Below are 17,809 nucleotides of genomic sequence, written 5' to 3'. Positions count from 1 at the left end.
AATCTCACTTCACTGGTTTCCAATCTTTAAGCATCTCTGCCTAATTTACAAAGCTCTTCATAGATTAGCCCCCCCCCCCCCTCCATATAGTTGTAGTATTACCAGCCTACCAGGATGCTATGTTCCTCTGGTGATCTTCTGGTAGCTCCCATCCTTTGATTGGTCCAACTAGAAATTTATAGAAGATCTCTCTTCAGTGTCATGGGACTAAACTTTGGAATGCTATACCTTCAACTCTCCATATGTTGTCTAACTTTGGATTTTTCCAGAAAAAGCTCGAGTATTCTTTGCCTTCATACCTAAGGGGCCTTCATGAGTGCACCCCAATGTCTAACCATCTTGGTTCAATGTTTTTGTTAGTTATCATTAACTGTCTATTGTCTTATTGGTTCATTTAATGCTGTGTATGTCTGTTGTAATCCGCCTAGAACTTTGGATAGTGTGGAATAGAAATGTAGAAAATAAAATAAAAACTAAAAATATTTTTAAGGAATGCACATTGGGAGTACACGCATAATTTGCATCTATTAAGTGGGGATTACTTTTTTTTTTTTTTTTTTAGTTGATTCTATCCATGTAATAATGCCCAAGGTTACACAGGTAAAGCCCTACTAACAATTTTGAAAACTGTCATTTATACATATCTATAGCTATAGGTATCCATGTGCCAAGCTCGCATCCTGTTGGTTCCTTCTTTCCATTTTCTTCCTGACTTACCAATACTACCTGATCTACTCTTTACCTTCACTAGAAATGACCAGTGATCTTCTTTTGTAACCCTCCTTCTATAACTCTTTTGTAATCTGCAAGGAACTGCAAGGTAATGGCGGAATAGAAATCTCTCTAATGTAATGTAATATTTATATAGACATGGTACAGTATATCTATATGTGTATCTAACAGGAGATCTTGATCCTTTCATCCTATTACAGTTAGTGTTGAGGAGATGAGACATGAATGTCTCTGATGTTGCTACTTAAAGGAAAGTCTAAAACTCTCCTGTAGGTGTAGAATTTAAAGGGACAGCCAAGATTTGGCCTGAAAGTGTAAGAGGTGTGACAACATTCATGACCCAAATCCTGCAATTGATTAATCCCTACCCTTTGCTATCCATTGTAGGGGTCCATAAATTTAGCAAACTAAAGGTTCTGATTGGAAACTGTAGCTACATGATGACTCAAAAACTAGACTGTTTTTTATGTGAGCTTAATTACGAGTTCTTAGCCAAACCAACTTCCTAAATTCTGAGTGTTATTTTGCCACTGTAGCTGAAAAGAGTGCTATCTTATTTCGTTAGGTGTCAATTAGCAGAAACGAAATTCTATGTTTTTTGACATGGCTTCAGATAATTGATTGAACCATATCATTGTCATTCTCTTCTTGGTTGGACTGAGAACTTTTCAGCAGCCCCTCGTACAGTACAACAGGCACACGACAATGTACTGAATGGGATTATTGAAGGCACATCATGTGAGCGGGTGGGTGTGTTTTCAATTCTGCACTCTTTCATGCCTAATCAAAGCCAGATTTCTTCTTGAATCCAGGCTTTCACTTTCCCGGCCGTGAGTCCTGAGCATTTTGTCCTGTCTGGTTTCTTTACAGTAACGAGAGCCCACCAGATCAAAAAGTAAACAACCGATGTCTTAAGTCCACACTGCAATGGACCCTAAGCCCAGAAAGAAAATGCTGGTGCAAGCGAACTTTTCATTAAGACCAGGTATCATATACCTTCTTGTTTTACATATTAACATAGTCAATTTGCTAGACGTAGTTAAATGCAACAGTTCTATTTAATTTTTTTAATTAATACACGTCAATGCATTGAATTGATATTTGTTAAAAGTAATCGCTTTACATGACTGCACTTCATGGTTTCTTAACTGAGCATCCCTGGGCACATTCTTCTAGTAGAGGAGTTACAGTTTATAGCACTGTAGAACATTGTTTAATTGATTGTCTCATTCTGAGAAACCTTACTTTGAGAAGATTTTGTTTCAACAGCTTAGAGTGCCTTGGAGTATAGAACTTGTCAGCAGGCTTTTTTAATATGTCCAAGCTGCTGCAACACTAGATTAAGATCTGAATTTACTGGGATATGCAGGGGTTTGGTTTTTTTCATGTTTTCTTGCTTTCATTTGATTGATGGGAGGTTTTATGCCGTTTATCTAATTATTTTTGCCACTTTTTAGATAGCTCTGTTTTCTAATAGTACAAGTAGCCACAGACCTTCAAGTTCCACAAGGAGACTGACATTTGGTCTCAAAAACTTTAATCTTAAAAGTGTGTTGATTTTATGGAAAAAGTGAGTAGGGGAAGTTAATTTGTGTATCTAAAATAACTAAGAGGGGGCATGCATTAAGGGAATAAGGCATGAGTTTTTCCTTTAATGCCATTAAATAGCAAAATAATACCTTATTTATGATCCATGTTAATTAGAAGCTACCAAAGGGTGCGTAACAAAGAAATGCAAAGCACGTCATTAAAACACAACTCTAATAGTACAGCTTGTATTGAACACCAAGAGCTGTGTTATTCCTAAAAAAAACGTAACACCAGCTCAAAGCTGGCTGTATTTTTCCTACCCAGGCTGCTAACATGTGGCCTGATGCTCTCAGAAGCCATCTTTTAGTAAAAGGAGCACCTTAGATATCAACAGTTACAGCTGCCACTGACTTGGTATAACCATTGCTGACTTATTCTTGTAATTTATAACGGAATCTTAGTGCTATTGCCCGGATTCCATAAATGGCACCGATGATGGCCGCCAATTGTGCAACGGTGCCGTTTATAGAACTGCGCCTTTGGGAAAGGTAGGCCAGGATTTTCAAGGCCTGCATTTCCCAACGCCTACCTTCTACATGAATTGTGCCTAAGGAGGTGCTTTGACGTCTACTGCCACTTCCGACATTAGCCACGCCTACAGCTGCATTAGATGTAATAAAGCACCTCCGTGGGCGCAATTCTGGTGCTGTTTTTTAGGTGCCAGTAGGCGCCTTGAATTTTCTTTTAAGACCTCTTTAAAACGGCGTTTTGTACTTAGCTACCAGTAGGGCGGCTACTGGCTTATAACTTAAGGCAAAAGAAAATAAAAATACTGCAGAACTGGTGTACGAGGATAAAAGTCTTATCTTTATTAAAGAAGATGCAATGTAGCTTTCCAAACAAATGGTCCTCTTGTGTGAGTACACGGGACCCAACACTTTTAGTTCCTGCGTACCCACGAGCAGCGGTATGCACAAACGTCATCTGCATTGATGTCCCTCTACATTTTGGACCCCTGACGACACAGTGTTTTCCGAAACATGAACCGTGTTGGATTCCGAGTAGAGGTCTGCACGGGAACGGGGATCGCGGGAATCCCCTCATAACCCACAGGACTCCCACGGGGACCCCCCTCTAGCCAACGGGACTCCCACGGGGATGGAAGGCTTTGGAAGCAGGGTTCATCCATATAATATAATGGACACGTCGGCCTTAGTAAAAGAAGGGGCTTATAAGTTAATTACCTGAACAGAAAACAAAAAAAGGGTTCCACCAAAGAGATTCCACAAGGAAAACAGCAAAAGAAACTGTGGAATTGATGATCCTGTCAGAAGTAATTGCTGCTTTTTATGGGGACGGGCAGGGATGGAGGTAATTCCTTGCGGGGATGGGTGGGGACGGAGAGGATCCTAGCGGGGACGGAAAGGATCCTGATGGGGACGGGCGGGGATGGGTGGGATTTCTGTCCTCGCGCAACTCTCTAGTTCCGAGTACTCACACAAGAGGATCATTTGTTTGGAAAGCTACATTGCATCTTCTTTAATAAAGATAAGACTTTTATCCTCGTACACCAGTTCTGCAGTATTTTTCTTTTGTCGTTTCACTTCTTTACTGCAGATTGGTTGGATTATTTTTGTTGTTGTTGTGTTTGACGTAACTTAAAGCACCATTCTCTGAGCAATGTCTCTCAATCTATGTAATAACCCCAAAATTCTTCCAATAGTGGAAGAAAGTAGAAATATTGGAGTATCCAACCAAATAGTACCTTAATCAATTATCGGAAAATTCAAAAAACGATGCCTTCACTATGCCATTATTGTGCCAAAAAACACAATGCTAGTAATTTTTTTTGTGATAAGAGAGTCCTCAATTTTCACAACTCTTAACGGAGACATGACCCCTAAGCTAGAGTAGTACTTAGATAACCTAAACGGGTATTTATTTGTGAAACATCCCTGGATCTCTCTTGATATGGGACATGTGCTTAAACCAAAGTGTTTACTAGTGCTGATAATCCAATAAAAGGTCTACAAGATTCTCATAGGGATCCCCCCCAGGTCTACGGGACTCCCACAGGATTAACCTCCCAGGTCTACAGGACTCCCACGGGGATCCCTCCCAGGCTGACGGGACTCCCACGGGGATGAAACCAGGGTTCCCGATGCCTGGAAAGAGAATTAGTAGAAGACAGACAAAAGCAGAAACAGGGACCAAGATGATGGAAAACCAAAATGTCCCACCAACTACAGCAAGGGAGATGGTCATTTGAGGGGGGTTAAGCTCAAAGTGGTTATGCCACCAATTGTGTTTAGTACAAAATGAAGTACTTGCTGAGTTTGTTGTGGGGTTTCCAGTTCAGTTTTGGTACATTTTTCTTATGCAGCCATTGTCCTGAAAAGTGCTTCTCTCAATTCTGCTTTAGATGATTTTGATGCTATATTGTTCGATTCTTTACTCATTGCTGCATTAAAAAACATTTGTGGATCTTGGAAGCACCTCTCACAAGTTACCTATGTCAGATGGTGGGAACCAGATTTGTTTGCTCTGCAGATATGAGCTTTATATTGACAAAAAAATCCAATTTTTTTTCTTTTAACAAGAAATGGTCGACCCTACAGTCACATGACCTAATGTCTATTCTAATTCATTCCGGTGATGTATGCATCTCTTATTTCTGTTCATTGTTGTTTGTTTATATTGTATTTTATTGTTGGTTTAAATAAATTAAGACTTTAAAAAAAAATCAAAACTGTCAGAAGTAATTGCTGCTTTTTAAGGGGACAGGTAACTTTTATGGGTGGACAGGCGGGGGCAGAGACGGGCAGGGACGGAGGGGATTCCTCACGGGAATGGGCGAGGATGGAGGGGATTCTGGTGGGGGCGGGCGGGAACAGGTGGGATACTGGTGGGGACGGGCGGGATTTCTGTCCCCGTCCAACTCTCTAGAGCACGCTAATGCATGATAAAGCGATAATGCCCTTTGATGAATTCCCTCCCCGGTCATCAGATTTGAAATGTTGAAGTATTTCTAAATTAATCATAGATTTATATTGGAGTTGAATATTTATTGTAAGGAAATTTTAAAATTATACTGTATATAGCCATATTATTAGTTCCTTTAACTCAGGGGTGTCAAAGTCCCTCCTCGAGGGCCGCAATCCAGTCGGGTTTTCAGGATTTCCTCAATGAATATGCATGAGATCTATTAGCATACAATGAAAGCAGTGCATGCAAATAGATCTCATGCATATTCATTGGGGGAAATCCTGAAAACCCGACTGGACTGCGCCCTCGAGGAGGGACTTTAACACCCTTGCTTTAACTAGTCATAAGGCCTCATGTGCTTATAAAGAAAACATTGTAGGTTCTTTGTTGATCATTATAGGTTTTTATCTCACAGTATATACAAAATATAGAGAGAGTTACACTAATTGTCTTTGCTATTTTTATTTCAAGAGGAAGATGTTTAGAGATTGAGGAAAGAAGAGAGATCTCGCAAAGATATGTCAGCTAAATATTATCAGGAGAAGAAAAAGGGCAGCCTGAGACCCTCTTCGTTAAAAGTGGACCGGCAAAGCAGTGCGGGGAGAAAGAGCCAGACATCCAAAAAGTTACGCTCCATTTCAAGGTCCCTTATGCTTTGTCATGCCAAGAACAGCGACGATGGCTCCAGCCTGGAGGAGTATTCCGATTCTACCGACTATGCCAGTGACTGTGCTGGGGAAATAGCTTGGCGGTGCCCTACGGTGCAACTTGTTCTCGCGTCGGGGTTAGAGAAGAAGATTCCTCATCCCATGATGCCCTCGGTGACATTCCAGTCTAAGGCTACTCCGGGTGGCTGCAGCAGAAATTCAAGAGGAAAGTATTCGCTCAAGGTAAGGGAATAGAGAATCTGTTCCATAAAGAGTTAAGCAATAGGAATTGTACCATTTGCAGAAATCTTTCTTGTACAGTGAAATGTATTGTGATGTATTTCTAGATGCTCTGCAGCTGCTATAATCACATAATTCATTATTAATCGCAGAAACAAAACAAAACTGGTTCTTTCTTCATAAAGGCCCTGATTGTATAAACTATGCCTACCGGTAGGTGCCTAGATCAGGATGCCAAGTAGAAGCCTAACTTACCCTCCCCCCCCTTGTACAAAACTGTGCAAATGATCTAACCAAACCATATCGACCCTTCCCAGATCCCGACGCATACTATAGCTATCAACCTTGTAATCTTCCTGGGAATGCCCAGGCTAATTTCTTATTGTAAACCGCCTAGAACTGAAAGGTAGTGGCGGGATAGAAGACATCAGTGTAAGGTAATGTAATTAAGCACCGGGATGTGTGAATTCTGAACACTGTGTTACCTGTTGTTGCATCTCTTTGCCACAGGATAACAATATCTGGAGACTGTGTATTCCTGCAGGGAATGAAGGTTTGGGCATCCAGATTTCAAGAAACACCAATTGTACCTCTTTCGAAAAAAGCTTCACCATCAGCTATCTGATTAACGGAGGGGCTGCCCACAGGTACGTGCTTTGCTTATGGTTAATTTACTATAGAAATGCCAATATTGAAAATCGGTCTGAAGAGCTACCACATATTGGCAGCGTTCGTTAGAAACCTGACAAAGGGCGTACAGAGGTCTTTCAACAGGCTTAAACCAGCCAACCAAGACCACCAGCTAGATCTCTTATTTCCCTTTGCAGAGTCTCTAATATGGAAAGTTAAGCAGACTGAAAACTTTTGAAAACTATGCTTTGCCTTCTTGGGACAAATTTGCCATCTCTTCCTATGTTGGGACAGATAGGGAAAATGCATGAGTACCGTATTTTCGCGGATATAACGCGCGCGTTATACGTGATTTTACGTACCGCGCATACCCCTCGCGCGTTATATGCCTGAGCGCGGTATACAAAAGTTTTTAAACATAGTTCCCACCCCGCCCGACGCCCGATTCACCCCCCCAGCAGGACCGCTCGCACCCCCACCCCGAACGACCGCTCGCACGCGCTCCCACCCGCACCCGCATCCACGATCGGAGCAAGAGGGAGCCCAAGCCCTCTTGCCCGGCCGACTCCCCGACGTCCGATACATCCCCCCCCCGGCAGGACCACTCGCACCCTCACCCCGAAGGACCGCCGACTCCCCAACAATATCGGGCCAGGAGGGAGCCCAAACCCTCCTGGCCACGGCGACCCCCTAACCCCACCCCGCACTACATTACGGGCAGGAGGGATCCCAGGCCCTCCTGCCCTCGACGCAAACCCCCTCCCCCCAACGACCGCCCCCCCCAAGAACCTCCGCCCGTCCCTCAGCCGACCCGCGACCCCCCTGGCCGACCCCCACGACACCCCCACCCGCCTTCCCCGTACTTTGTGTAGTTGGGCCAGAAGGGAGCCCAAACCCTCCTGGCCACGGCGACCCCCTAACCCCACCCCGCACTACATTACGGGCAGGAGGGATCCCAGGCCCTCCTGCCCTCGACGCAAACCCCCCTCCCTCCAACGACCGTCCCCCCCCAAGAACCTCCGACCGACCCGCGACCCCCCTGGCCGACCCCCCACCCCCCTTCCCCGTACCTTTGGAAGTTGGCCGGACAGACGGGAGCCAAACCCGCCTGTCCGGCAGGCAGCCAACGAAGGAATGAGGCCGGATTGGCCCATCCGTCCTAAAGCTCCGCCTACTGGTGGGGCCTAAGGCGCGTGGGCCAATCAGAATAGGCCCTGGAGCCTTAGGTCCCACCTGGGGGCGCGGCCTGAGGCACATGGGCCAAACCCGACCATGTGTCTCAGGCCGCGCCCCCAGGTGGGACCTAAGGCTCCAGGGCCTATTCTGATTGGCCCACGCGCCTTAGGCCCCACCAGTAGGCGGAGCTTTAGGACGGATGGGCCAATCCGGCCTCATTCCTTCGTTGGCTGCCTGCCGGACAGGCGGGTTTGGCTCCCGTCTGTCCGGCCAACTTCCAAAGGTACGGGGAAGGGGGGTGGGGGGGTCGGCCAGGGGGGTCGCGGGTCGGTCGGAGGTTCTTGGGGGGGGGCGGTCGTTGGAGGGAGGGGGGTTTGCGTCGAGGGCAGGAGGGCCTGGGATCCCTCCTGCCCGTAATGTAGTGCGGGGTGGGGTTAGGGGGTCGCCGTGGCCAGGAGGGTTTGGGCTCCCTTCTGGCCCAACTACACAAAGTACGGGGAAGGCGGGTGGGGGTGTCGTGGGGGTCGGCCAGGGGGGTCGCGGGTCGGCTGGGGGACGGGCGGAGGTTCTTGGGGGGGGGCGGTCGTTGGGGGGAGGGGGTTTGCGTCGAGGGCAGGAGGGCCTGGGATCCCTCCTGCCCGTAATGTAGTGCGGGGTGGGGTTAGGGGGTCGCCGTGGCCAGGAGGATTTGGGCTCCCTCCTGGCCCAATATTGTCGGGGAGTCGGCGGTCCTTCGGGGTGGGGGTGCGAGTGGTCCTGCCGAGGGGGGAGAAGAATCAGACGTCGAGGGGGGGCATCAGGCTTTCAGGATGGGGACAGGACTTCAAGGGGGGACAGGCAGATCTTCAAGGGGGACAGGCAGACCTTCAAGGGGGACAGGACTTCAAGGGGGGACAGGCAGACCTTCAAGGGGGGACAGGCAGACCTTCAAGGGGGGACAGGACTTCAAGGGGGACAGGCACGGAGAGGCGGGGCGGTGCACCGAAAGTCAGGGCGGGTGAACGGTGAGTCGGGGCAACCAGAGGAGAGTCGGGGCAGTGCACCGAAAGTCAGGGTGAGTCGGGGCAACCAGAGGAGAGTCGGGGCAGTGCACCGAAAGTCAGGGTGAGTCGGGGCAACCAGATGAGAGTCGGGGAGGGCGAAAGGAGAGTCGGGGTGGCCAGAGGAGAGTCGGGCAGCATGCGCGTTATATGCCTGAGCGCGGTATAGAAAAGTTTTTGTACATATCATCGTGATTTCTGCGCGCTATACCCCTGTGCGCGTTTTACAATGGTGCACGTTATATCCGCGAAAATACGGTACTTGATTGTAAAACCACTTAGATAACCTTGATAGGTGGTATATAAAATCCTAATAAAACTTGAAAATTGGATCACGACCAACTGATTAAACCTATTACATCTAATGAGATCATAGAGGTTATCCAAGATATGGCAAAAAAATAAATCACCGGGACCTGATGAAATAACGGCTGAATTTTATCAAAAATTTAAAGGAGTGCTAGCACCATACATGCAGCAATGATTTGCACATATGATATCGCAAGGCAATGCTTCAGGAACATTCACAGAGGCAACGCTTATCGTTATCCCTAAACCAGGGAAAGATCCTCAGCTCGTTACTAATTACAGACCGTTATCTATGATTAATGTAGATGCAAAAATGTTTGCCAAAATAATAGCGAACAGACTGCAACAGATTATACCAGCTTTAATTTCATCAGATCAAGTGGGATGTATAAATGGACGTCATTCAAACAACACCACTCGCACGCTTTTAAATATAATAGCGACCACTCAAGCGGCATCTTGTAAACTTGCTATAATTGACCTTGATGCTGAAAAGGAATTTGATAGAGTGGAGTGGTCTTTCATATTTGCTTTTCTCTGTAAATTTGCAATAGCTGAGCAATTTATATGCATGATATCCCTTCTATATTCTAATCCTCAAACTAGACTCTTCATCAACGGTCAGTTTTCAGATTCATTTAGACCCACCAGAGGCACTCGACAAGGATGTCCTTTATCTCCATTGCTTTTTAATGTAGCTCTAGAACCATTACTAGCGTCTATTAGAAAGTCTCCAGATATTCAAGGTTTCAAATAGGGTGATGGAGAAATCAAGCTGTCTCCATACGCAGACGATATTCTACTATATGTCACTCCAAATTCTATATCACAGCTTATGCAAGTGATAAACCGGTATGCAAAAGTATCAGGATACAAATTAAATACAACTAAGTCTGAAATTCTACCCAATTAAAAAAAAAAGGTTTTAAAAAAAACCCCAACTTTGGTTAGCTGCCTAGTCCTGTGTGCAAGTTTAAGGACATAAGAATTGGCGCTGCTGGGTCAGACCAGTGGTCCATCGTGCCCAGCAGTCTACTCATGCGGCGGCCCTTAGGTCAAAGACCAGTGACCTAACTGAGTCTAACCTAACCAGCGTACATCCTGGTTTAGCAGGAACTTGTCTAACTTTGTCTTGAATCCCTGGAGGGTGTTTTCCCCTATAACAGCCTCCGGAAGAGGGTTCCAGATTTCTACCGCTCTCTGGGTGAAGAAGAACTTTCTTATGTTTGTACGAAATCTATCCCCTTTTAACTTTAGAGAGTGCCCTCTCGTTGTCTTCACCTTGGAGAGGGTGAACAACCTGTCTTTATCTACTAAGACTTTTCCCGTCATTATCTTGAATGTTTCGATCATGTCCCTTCTCAGTCTCCTTTATTCAAGGAAGAAGAGGCCCAGTTTTTCTAGTCTTTCACTGTATGGCAACTCCTCCAGCCCCTTAACCATTTTAGTCGCTCTGCTCTGGACCCTCTCGAGTAGTACCGTGTCCTTCATGTACAGCGACCAGTGCTGGACGCAGTATTCCAGGTGGGGACCTCACCTGGAATACTGCATCCAACACTGGTCACCGTACATGAAGAAGGACACGGTACTACTCGAAAGGGTCTAGAGAAGAGCGACTAAAATAGTTAAGGGGCTGGAGGAGTTGCCGTACAATGAGAGATTAGAGCAGGGGTGTCCAACCTACGGCCCAGTTAAATATTTTGTGCGGCCTTGGTCGAGGGTGATGCAGTGTTTTCCTCTGCTACCACTGGGTGTTTACCATCTTGCCGGCTCCCTCCTCTGTCTTGCCGCAGCATTTGCGCAGCCCCAGAAACTTTTTTTTCGGACAATGCGGCCCAGGGAAGCCAAAGGTTGGATTAGAGAAACTGGGCCTCTTCTCCCTAGAAGAGGTGAAGAGAACGAGAGGGCACTCTCTAAAGTTAAAAGGGGATAGTTTCCGTATAAACATAAGAAAGTTCTTCTTCACCCAAAGAGCGGTAGGAATCTGGAACCCTCTTCCGGAGGCTGTTATAGGGGAAAACACACTCCAGGGATTCAAGACAAAGTTAGACAAGTTCCTGCTAAACCAGAACGTACGCAGGTAAGGCTAGACTCAGGGCACTGACCTTTGACCTAAGGGCCGCCACGGGAGTGGATTGCTGGGCACGATGGACCACTGGTCTGACCCACAGCGGCAATTCTTATGTTCTTACCTATTTGCTACCTGCATTAAAGTATGTGTGCTACTGTCAGTATGGGGGTCTTTTACTAATAGGGTTACCAGATGTCTGGGGAAACCTGGACATGTCCTCTTCTTAGAAAACTGTCTAGGTGTCCGGACAGATTTCCAAAGCCTGCCAGTTTGGCCAGGTTTTGGAAGACCCCCGAGCTCGGGGACACATTTAGAGAGCCACCGAGCATGCACAGATGCGACGTAATGATATCACATGCCCTTGCGAATGTGTTTGCGTCACTGCGTCACATGAATGTATACTCGGAGGCCCTCCAGACGTGTCCCGAACTCAGGGAAGGCGAGACCAGGATGGTGTGGGGAACAGGGCTGGGGCATGAACAAATGTGGTAATCCTAGTTCCTAAGATACACCAGCAAATATGCGCAGGACAATTGCGCACACGGACAAGTGCGTGCATGACAACTGCGGCCCGTCAATTGCACTCCACGACTGAATCTACCCTAACTGGATATCAGGAAGGCTCTGATTTGCTCAGACTCCTCAGGGTCCCAATGGAAGGGGCCTGAGGAGTCTGAGCAAATCGGGACCTTTCAGATATCCAGTTCCGTAAAGGGTTCCCATAATCATGACGTACACCTTGCCCTAACACTAGATGACAAGTGAATGTTTTAAGTGTAGTGGGAGGAGGGGTTAACCCCCCCCCCTCATAAAAGAGGGTTACTTTGTAACCCTCGAAAAAAAATAGTATCCACTGTCGGGGTGTATTTGACGGGTCACCTCCCATTCAGTGCGTGCATTTGACTTGCGCGGAATTGTCAGGGCGCATTTACTAAAGGTTAGTGTATGCCATCTATCCCAGCACTTTTATTCCTATGAGCCCCGCTGCGCATCGCGTGTGCTAATCGTTTGTAATAGACCCCGATTTCTACTTACACGTGATATATCTGTGCGATATTCTGAGTCATTTTCCACTTGTAAAACGAGTCTCCCATGCAGAAAATGCTTTATAACCGTGCCAAATGTGTTATTGTCTGATTAGAAACATCTCGGGAAGGCCTTTCCGAAAAGTAGAGCAACGTGTCTTATTATAGCCATATAGATGGAAGATAATTTTTAGATAACCAATGCGCAAATTTAAATTTCTATTTACCTGGGTAAAGAACTATGAAACTTGTCATAAGAGATATTTTCTTTTCTTTGCAATGATGATAAATTTACAGAATAGGATAAAATTACAGTTTGGTACCGATTTCAGGTTTTTTCCTTCGTTAAGGGTGTTTATAAACCCTCAGGGCCGTCTGCCTGTAATTGTAAGAAAGCACGGCCACTGCCTAACTCAGTTGTTTAATTGGCGCAGTAATTGACCGTGTCATTTAAACCATTTAAAAAAAATGTGCATCCCCCCCCAAAAGCACCAATAGAATTGTGTCTACAGAGGCACCTCACTGTGCTTTAGGTCAAAGTAGGTGTGATTTACGCGCTGCCTCTGAAGACGTGATTCACATCAGACATAGGCACCGGTAAAGTAGGCCCACATTACCGACACCTATGTTTAATTGTAGCCAAAATTCTACGAATGGCACCATAGTGTGATAGACACACCATCGGCAGCGTTATTTTTAAAGGCGGCCGTCGATGTGGGTACCGTTTGCAGAATCCGGCCCTTAAAGTCCTAAGCTTGCAACTTGAGAGCCATGTCAATAAGGCATCCATCATTTGAAGAATCAAGAGGAAGGTGAGAGAAGTTTGTACTGTGTATATTGTACAACAGCATCTCATGCAACTTGATTCTGGGACTCTCCTGCAAGTTTTCTCTTTGCAGAGATGGGCGCTTGGCCCTGGGTGATGAGCTGCTTGCGCTGAATGGCCAATCCCTGAAGGAACTTCCAAGTAAAGAAGCTGAATCGCTCGTTCAGTCTGCAAGAGGCCTGGTTGACTTAACTGTTGCTGTGAAGGTAAGTTCCAAGGGCCTGAATTCACAAAATGGTTTAGCGCTTTCTATTATGTGTGCCTTTTAGGAGATGAGACACATGGCATGCGTCACGTTTTGCAGCTGTGACCCTGTTAGGTTGCAGAGCAGGGCTATGCATTTCTGGTTCTTGGGGGTCTACAGGCAGTAGTAATATACTCAACCACTATATTAGGCAAACAAGTCCTCATGTGAAAACCAAATCCAACCAACGCAGAGGAGGACTAAAACAGAGGTCAATCCTTGCTGGTTATAATACCGCTCTCAGAAACCTATGCTGTCCTCACACTACAGTGTTCGGAACCATATTCACAGGTAAAGGATATCTTTCATTGAGTCGGTATTTTTTATGCAAGAACCATAATCACGCAAGCTCGTATAAAGTGCTGAGTGCAATAAATAAATGACTTTAAAAATAGATATCAAAAAACTTTTTGCACTTATCTTATAAAGAGCTGGCTTGTAGTTCTTAGTTGTTCATTATATGGCTGAAAGATATCCTTTACCTGTGAATATGGTTCCGAACACTGTAGTGTGAGGACAGCATAGGTTTCTGAGAGCGGTATTATAACCAGCAAGGATTAACCTCTGTTTTAGTCCTCCTCTGCGTTGGTTGGATTTGGTCTACAGGCAGGCCAGGTTTTCAGGATATCCCCAATCAATAAGGATGAGAGAAATTTGCAAGCACCGCCTCCTTGGTATGCAAATCTTTCTCATGCATATTCATTGTGGATATCCTGAAAATTTGGCTTGCCTGTGGACCTCAAAGATTGGAATTGAGTAGCCCTGCTGCAGAGGGATGAGTGAGGGCTTGTTTTACATGTGAGCATATGGCTAGGGTTACCAGATTTCACTGTAGTAAAATTCAGACCCTTAGACCCGCCCCCCAGGTCCGCCCAGTTCCAACCCTCCCTTCCCTATTATACGCCAATCCCGCCCCCAGCTCCGCCTCAGCCCCGATGGCGATTTTGAGGAAGCTTTTCAAAACCCAGACAAAAGTGCCAGGTTTTGAAAAGCCGTCCAGATCCCCAGACATGTCCTCGAAAAGGAGGGCATGCCCAGGTTAGTCTGGTAACCCTACATATGTCCCCTTCCCTTTGACAATTGTGGCTAATATGTATTCTCTAGGAGCGTGCCTAGACTGGCCAGAGTCAGACCGTGCCTAACCTTTTTATAATCAGTTCTGTGTGACATAAACTTCTGCAGCCTGGTGATGTAAACTTACTTTTTAAAAGCCAAAGGAAGGTTAGTTAGTTTTTAATGAGAAAAAGAAATTTTAATTGAAAAGGAATATGCAAGGCGCTTTGCTTGCACATCTATTTTCAGGGCGTCAGTACTGTTCCTCAGTTAAAAGTTCAGGAAAATGTAATTTCCTGCCTCCTGTCTTACGATCTGAAAAACCTTCTGTGTGCATCTGGTTTCAATCCCGGTTGGACTATTGATTTTAGATTTTAGAATGCGAGGTCAGCCTGCAAGTAGGCCGCAGGCATGTCACAGTGCTTGAAGCAACAATTGTGCTACTCATCCATGGAACGATGAGGTACATGGTGAGGTGATTTGTAGATCCAGTAGCATTTTAGGAAGACTGAAATGAGCAGGATTTGCATTTTGTGAATCATTTGCCTTGGTTTAATTTATTGCAGACCTGAAGTATTTGTTGAAAGGCAAGCAGAGAATTTACAGTATTTCAGTGATGTTTATTAAATTTGATAGGAACAAAAAAATGCTCACTGGCTTCGAGTCCCTCACAAAATTACCTACAAGTTAGCTCTCTTAACTTTCAAAATTCGTCAGTCAAATCAACCTATATTTCTGGATAAACTTCTTATCCCTTATGCTCCCTCCAGAACACTGTCATTACCCTCTTTAAAAACTATTAATACAAGATGCACCGAAATCTTTTCTCTCACTGCCCCTCAAATATGGAATCATTTTCCAGTCCTTATCAGAGAATAAACAACGTTAGACAGATTTAAAAGCTCCCTCACGAGTTTTCTTTTCCGAGATGCATTCGAGATTGGATATACAGTGGTACCTCGGAATCCGAACGCCACGCCCCGGAACTCGAACAACTTGAAATCCGAACTATTTTTTAAATTAAATTTTGCCCCGGAATCCGAATGCTGCTTTGGAATCCGAACGTACGGGAACTGCAAGCGTGGCTCAGCCCAAAGCTTCCCCTCTGACGCAGCTTCCTGTTTCCGCCTGGGCGGTTCGCGTCAGAGGGAAGCTTTGGGCTGAGCACCGCTTGCAGTTGCCGTTGACGATCTTGCTGTTTATGCCAGGGGGGGGGCCCAATCTTGCTGTGCATGCTGGTTGGGGTGACAGATCTTGCTGTCTATGCCGGTTGGGATGGCCCAATCTTGCTATCTATGCTGGTTGGGATGCCCGATCTTGCTGTCTATGCCAGGGGGCCCAATCTTGCTATCTATGCTGGTTGGGGTGACAGATCTTGATGTCTATGCCGGTTGGGGCCCAATCTTGCTGTCTCTGCCAGGGGGTCCCGATCTTGTGGGACCAAGGAACAGATTAATCCAGTTTCTATTATTTTCAATGGGAAAAATTGGCTTGGAACGCGAACGGGGTTCTCGAACGGATTAAGTTCAGATTCCGAGGTATCACTGTACTTAGATTTGTCTCCCAGATCCACGCAGTGCTGCATAGAGTCACAAAGAAGAAGAAAACAGTCCCTGGCAATTAGGAACTATCTTGTAGAACAGTGACTAATGCACATAGGCAATTAAGTGTCTATTCAATGGCACTTTTGATGTACCTCTAGGCACCACTTTATAGAATTATGCTTTTTATGTCTAAATTCAAGGGAGCATACACATGGGCAGAGTCTCCAATTTATGCATGCAACATATAGAATGCTATAAGCTATGCGCATTGCCGAATGCTCTCAGGCGCTCCCATTTATACTAACAATAAACCCAACATGAATGGTTGTACCTAATTTTAAGGTTTAAGCTAGTACTCCAGAACAGACTCAAGGTGCCGTTGCAGAAAAGACTCTCCCTTCACTGCATTGGGGCAGCTAAGTGGAGGTACCTGTTATAGAATTGCCCCCATAATAGTAATATTTAGACATTATGGGGCTCATTTTCAAACAAGCTAGATGTTCAAAAGATGGCATAAATCGGCTCTTGGACGTCTTCCTAGTCAAAACATCCAAGTGAGCATTTTCGAAACTGAAGTCTTTCTGGTCATTTTGTCTCCAGTGCATCTAAATCTTGTATCCTGTAGATCACGGAAGGGTCAGAGGTAGACCGCCAGCCCCACTTGGCTCCATCTCTCCAGCAGCTTGCCCTGTCACTAGGAGAGAGTTTGTGCCAGCAGGTCATATGCCGAGGGATTGTCGCCGCTGCTGATCCTTTGCCTGTCTTTTCTCCCTGCCTGCGGGAATCTTGCCTGCGGGTGTATTGAGGGCGTTTGTTGTTTTCGTGCCAATACACTACAGGCCCGACATCATACCTGATCTCCTGCCTCTCAGAATCACCCATTCCTGCCCCGCCCCCAACACCCCTTAGAAGTGTGTTATATACCGGGCGATATCCATTCGACTCCCCAGATTTCCTTTCCTACCACTGCATCATTCACCAGCAAGTTTTGGCAAGCAAGAGACTCAATACAAAGACTGTGGACATCCCTTTCAAAATTGTAAATTCAGTTTGTGGTTGATCACTTCAAAGACGGCTTTTCAATCTTACTGTTGATGAAGGGGCAGCGGAAATCATTTTGCACACAGCTGTAAGGTGACTAAGTAGGCACAAATTTCTGCAAAGATTTCGTGATTTGCTGAATGAAATAAGTTTTTTTTGAAGGAGAGGGGAGATGACCAAGCAGAGTTGGAAGATGAAGAGTGGTTATGTGACCCGGCATTTCTCGCTGACTTTACAGGCGAACTAAGTGATATGAACCTTGAACTACAAGATAAAAACAAATGCATTGGCGAGATGATGAGCACAGTTTCATCCTACAAGAACAAATTTGAGCTAATGATGACTGACCTTGCAAACAACACTTTTGATCATTTTCCTAATACGCAGGACCATCTGGGACAATATCCAAATTTTGTTTTTCAGAAATCTTTTCTGTTATCTAGGAATTCAACAATAGATTCTTCCCCCCAAATTGCAACAGTTGTGGAGTACTTGTCATACCCATTCAAAGTAGAAGTGGACATTACAGAAACTGCAGTTGCTATCAGTAAAAATTACTCATTGACAACATATTGGAATCATCAATTCCATGGATGTATGAGGCGGTCATATATGGAATGTTATTACATGTTAAACCCCCTATGGATCGTTATAAATGCCGTCTTTTTCTTGTCATGATGGGATAACCATGCAGAAGGTAACCCGAAATTGGAAGA

The 17,809-nt window shown here is 45.4% G+C and overlaps 1 protein-coding gene across 3 annotated transcripts in view; it reads left to right on the top strand.

The window, feature by feature from the left end:
- The window catches only part of IL16 (interleukin 16), a 93,080-nt gene that overhangs the window by 14,830 nt on the left and 60,441 nt on the right, over positions 1-17,809 (top strand). For 2 of the 3 annotated variants that reach the window (XM_033920192.1, XM_033920193.1), the window contains 4 exons: positions 1,603-1,717; positions 5,719-6,137; positions 6,645-6,781; positions 13,285-13,417. In XM_033920192.1, the coding sequence (XP_033776083.1) occupies positions 5,766-6,137; positions 6,645-6,781; positions 13,285-13,417 (642 nt within the window). In that variant the 5' untranslated portion in view covers positions 1,603-1,717; positions 5,719-5,765. Of the gene's footprint in view, positions 1-1,351; positions 1,479-1,602; positions 1,718-5,718; positions 6,138-6,644; positions 6,782-13,284; positions 13,418-17,809 lie in introns of those variants that run through there. The other variant, XM_033920191.1, reaches the window with a different exon arrangement.

This window comes from Geotrypetes seraphini, chromosome 14 (genome assembly GCF_902459505.1).
Source record: "Geotrypetes seraphini chromosome 14, aGeoSer1.1, whole genome shotgun sequence".
Taxonomy (NCBI): domain Eukaryota; kingdom Metazoa; phylum Chordata; class Amphibia; order Gymnophiona; family Dermophiidae; genus Geotrypetes; species Geotrypetes seraphini.
This window is presented reverse-complemented; position numbering and strand designations above follow the sequence as displayed.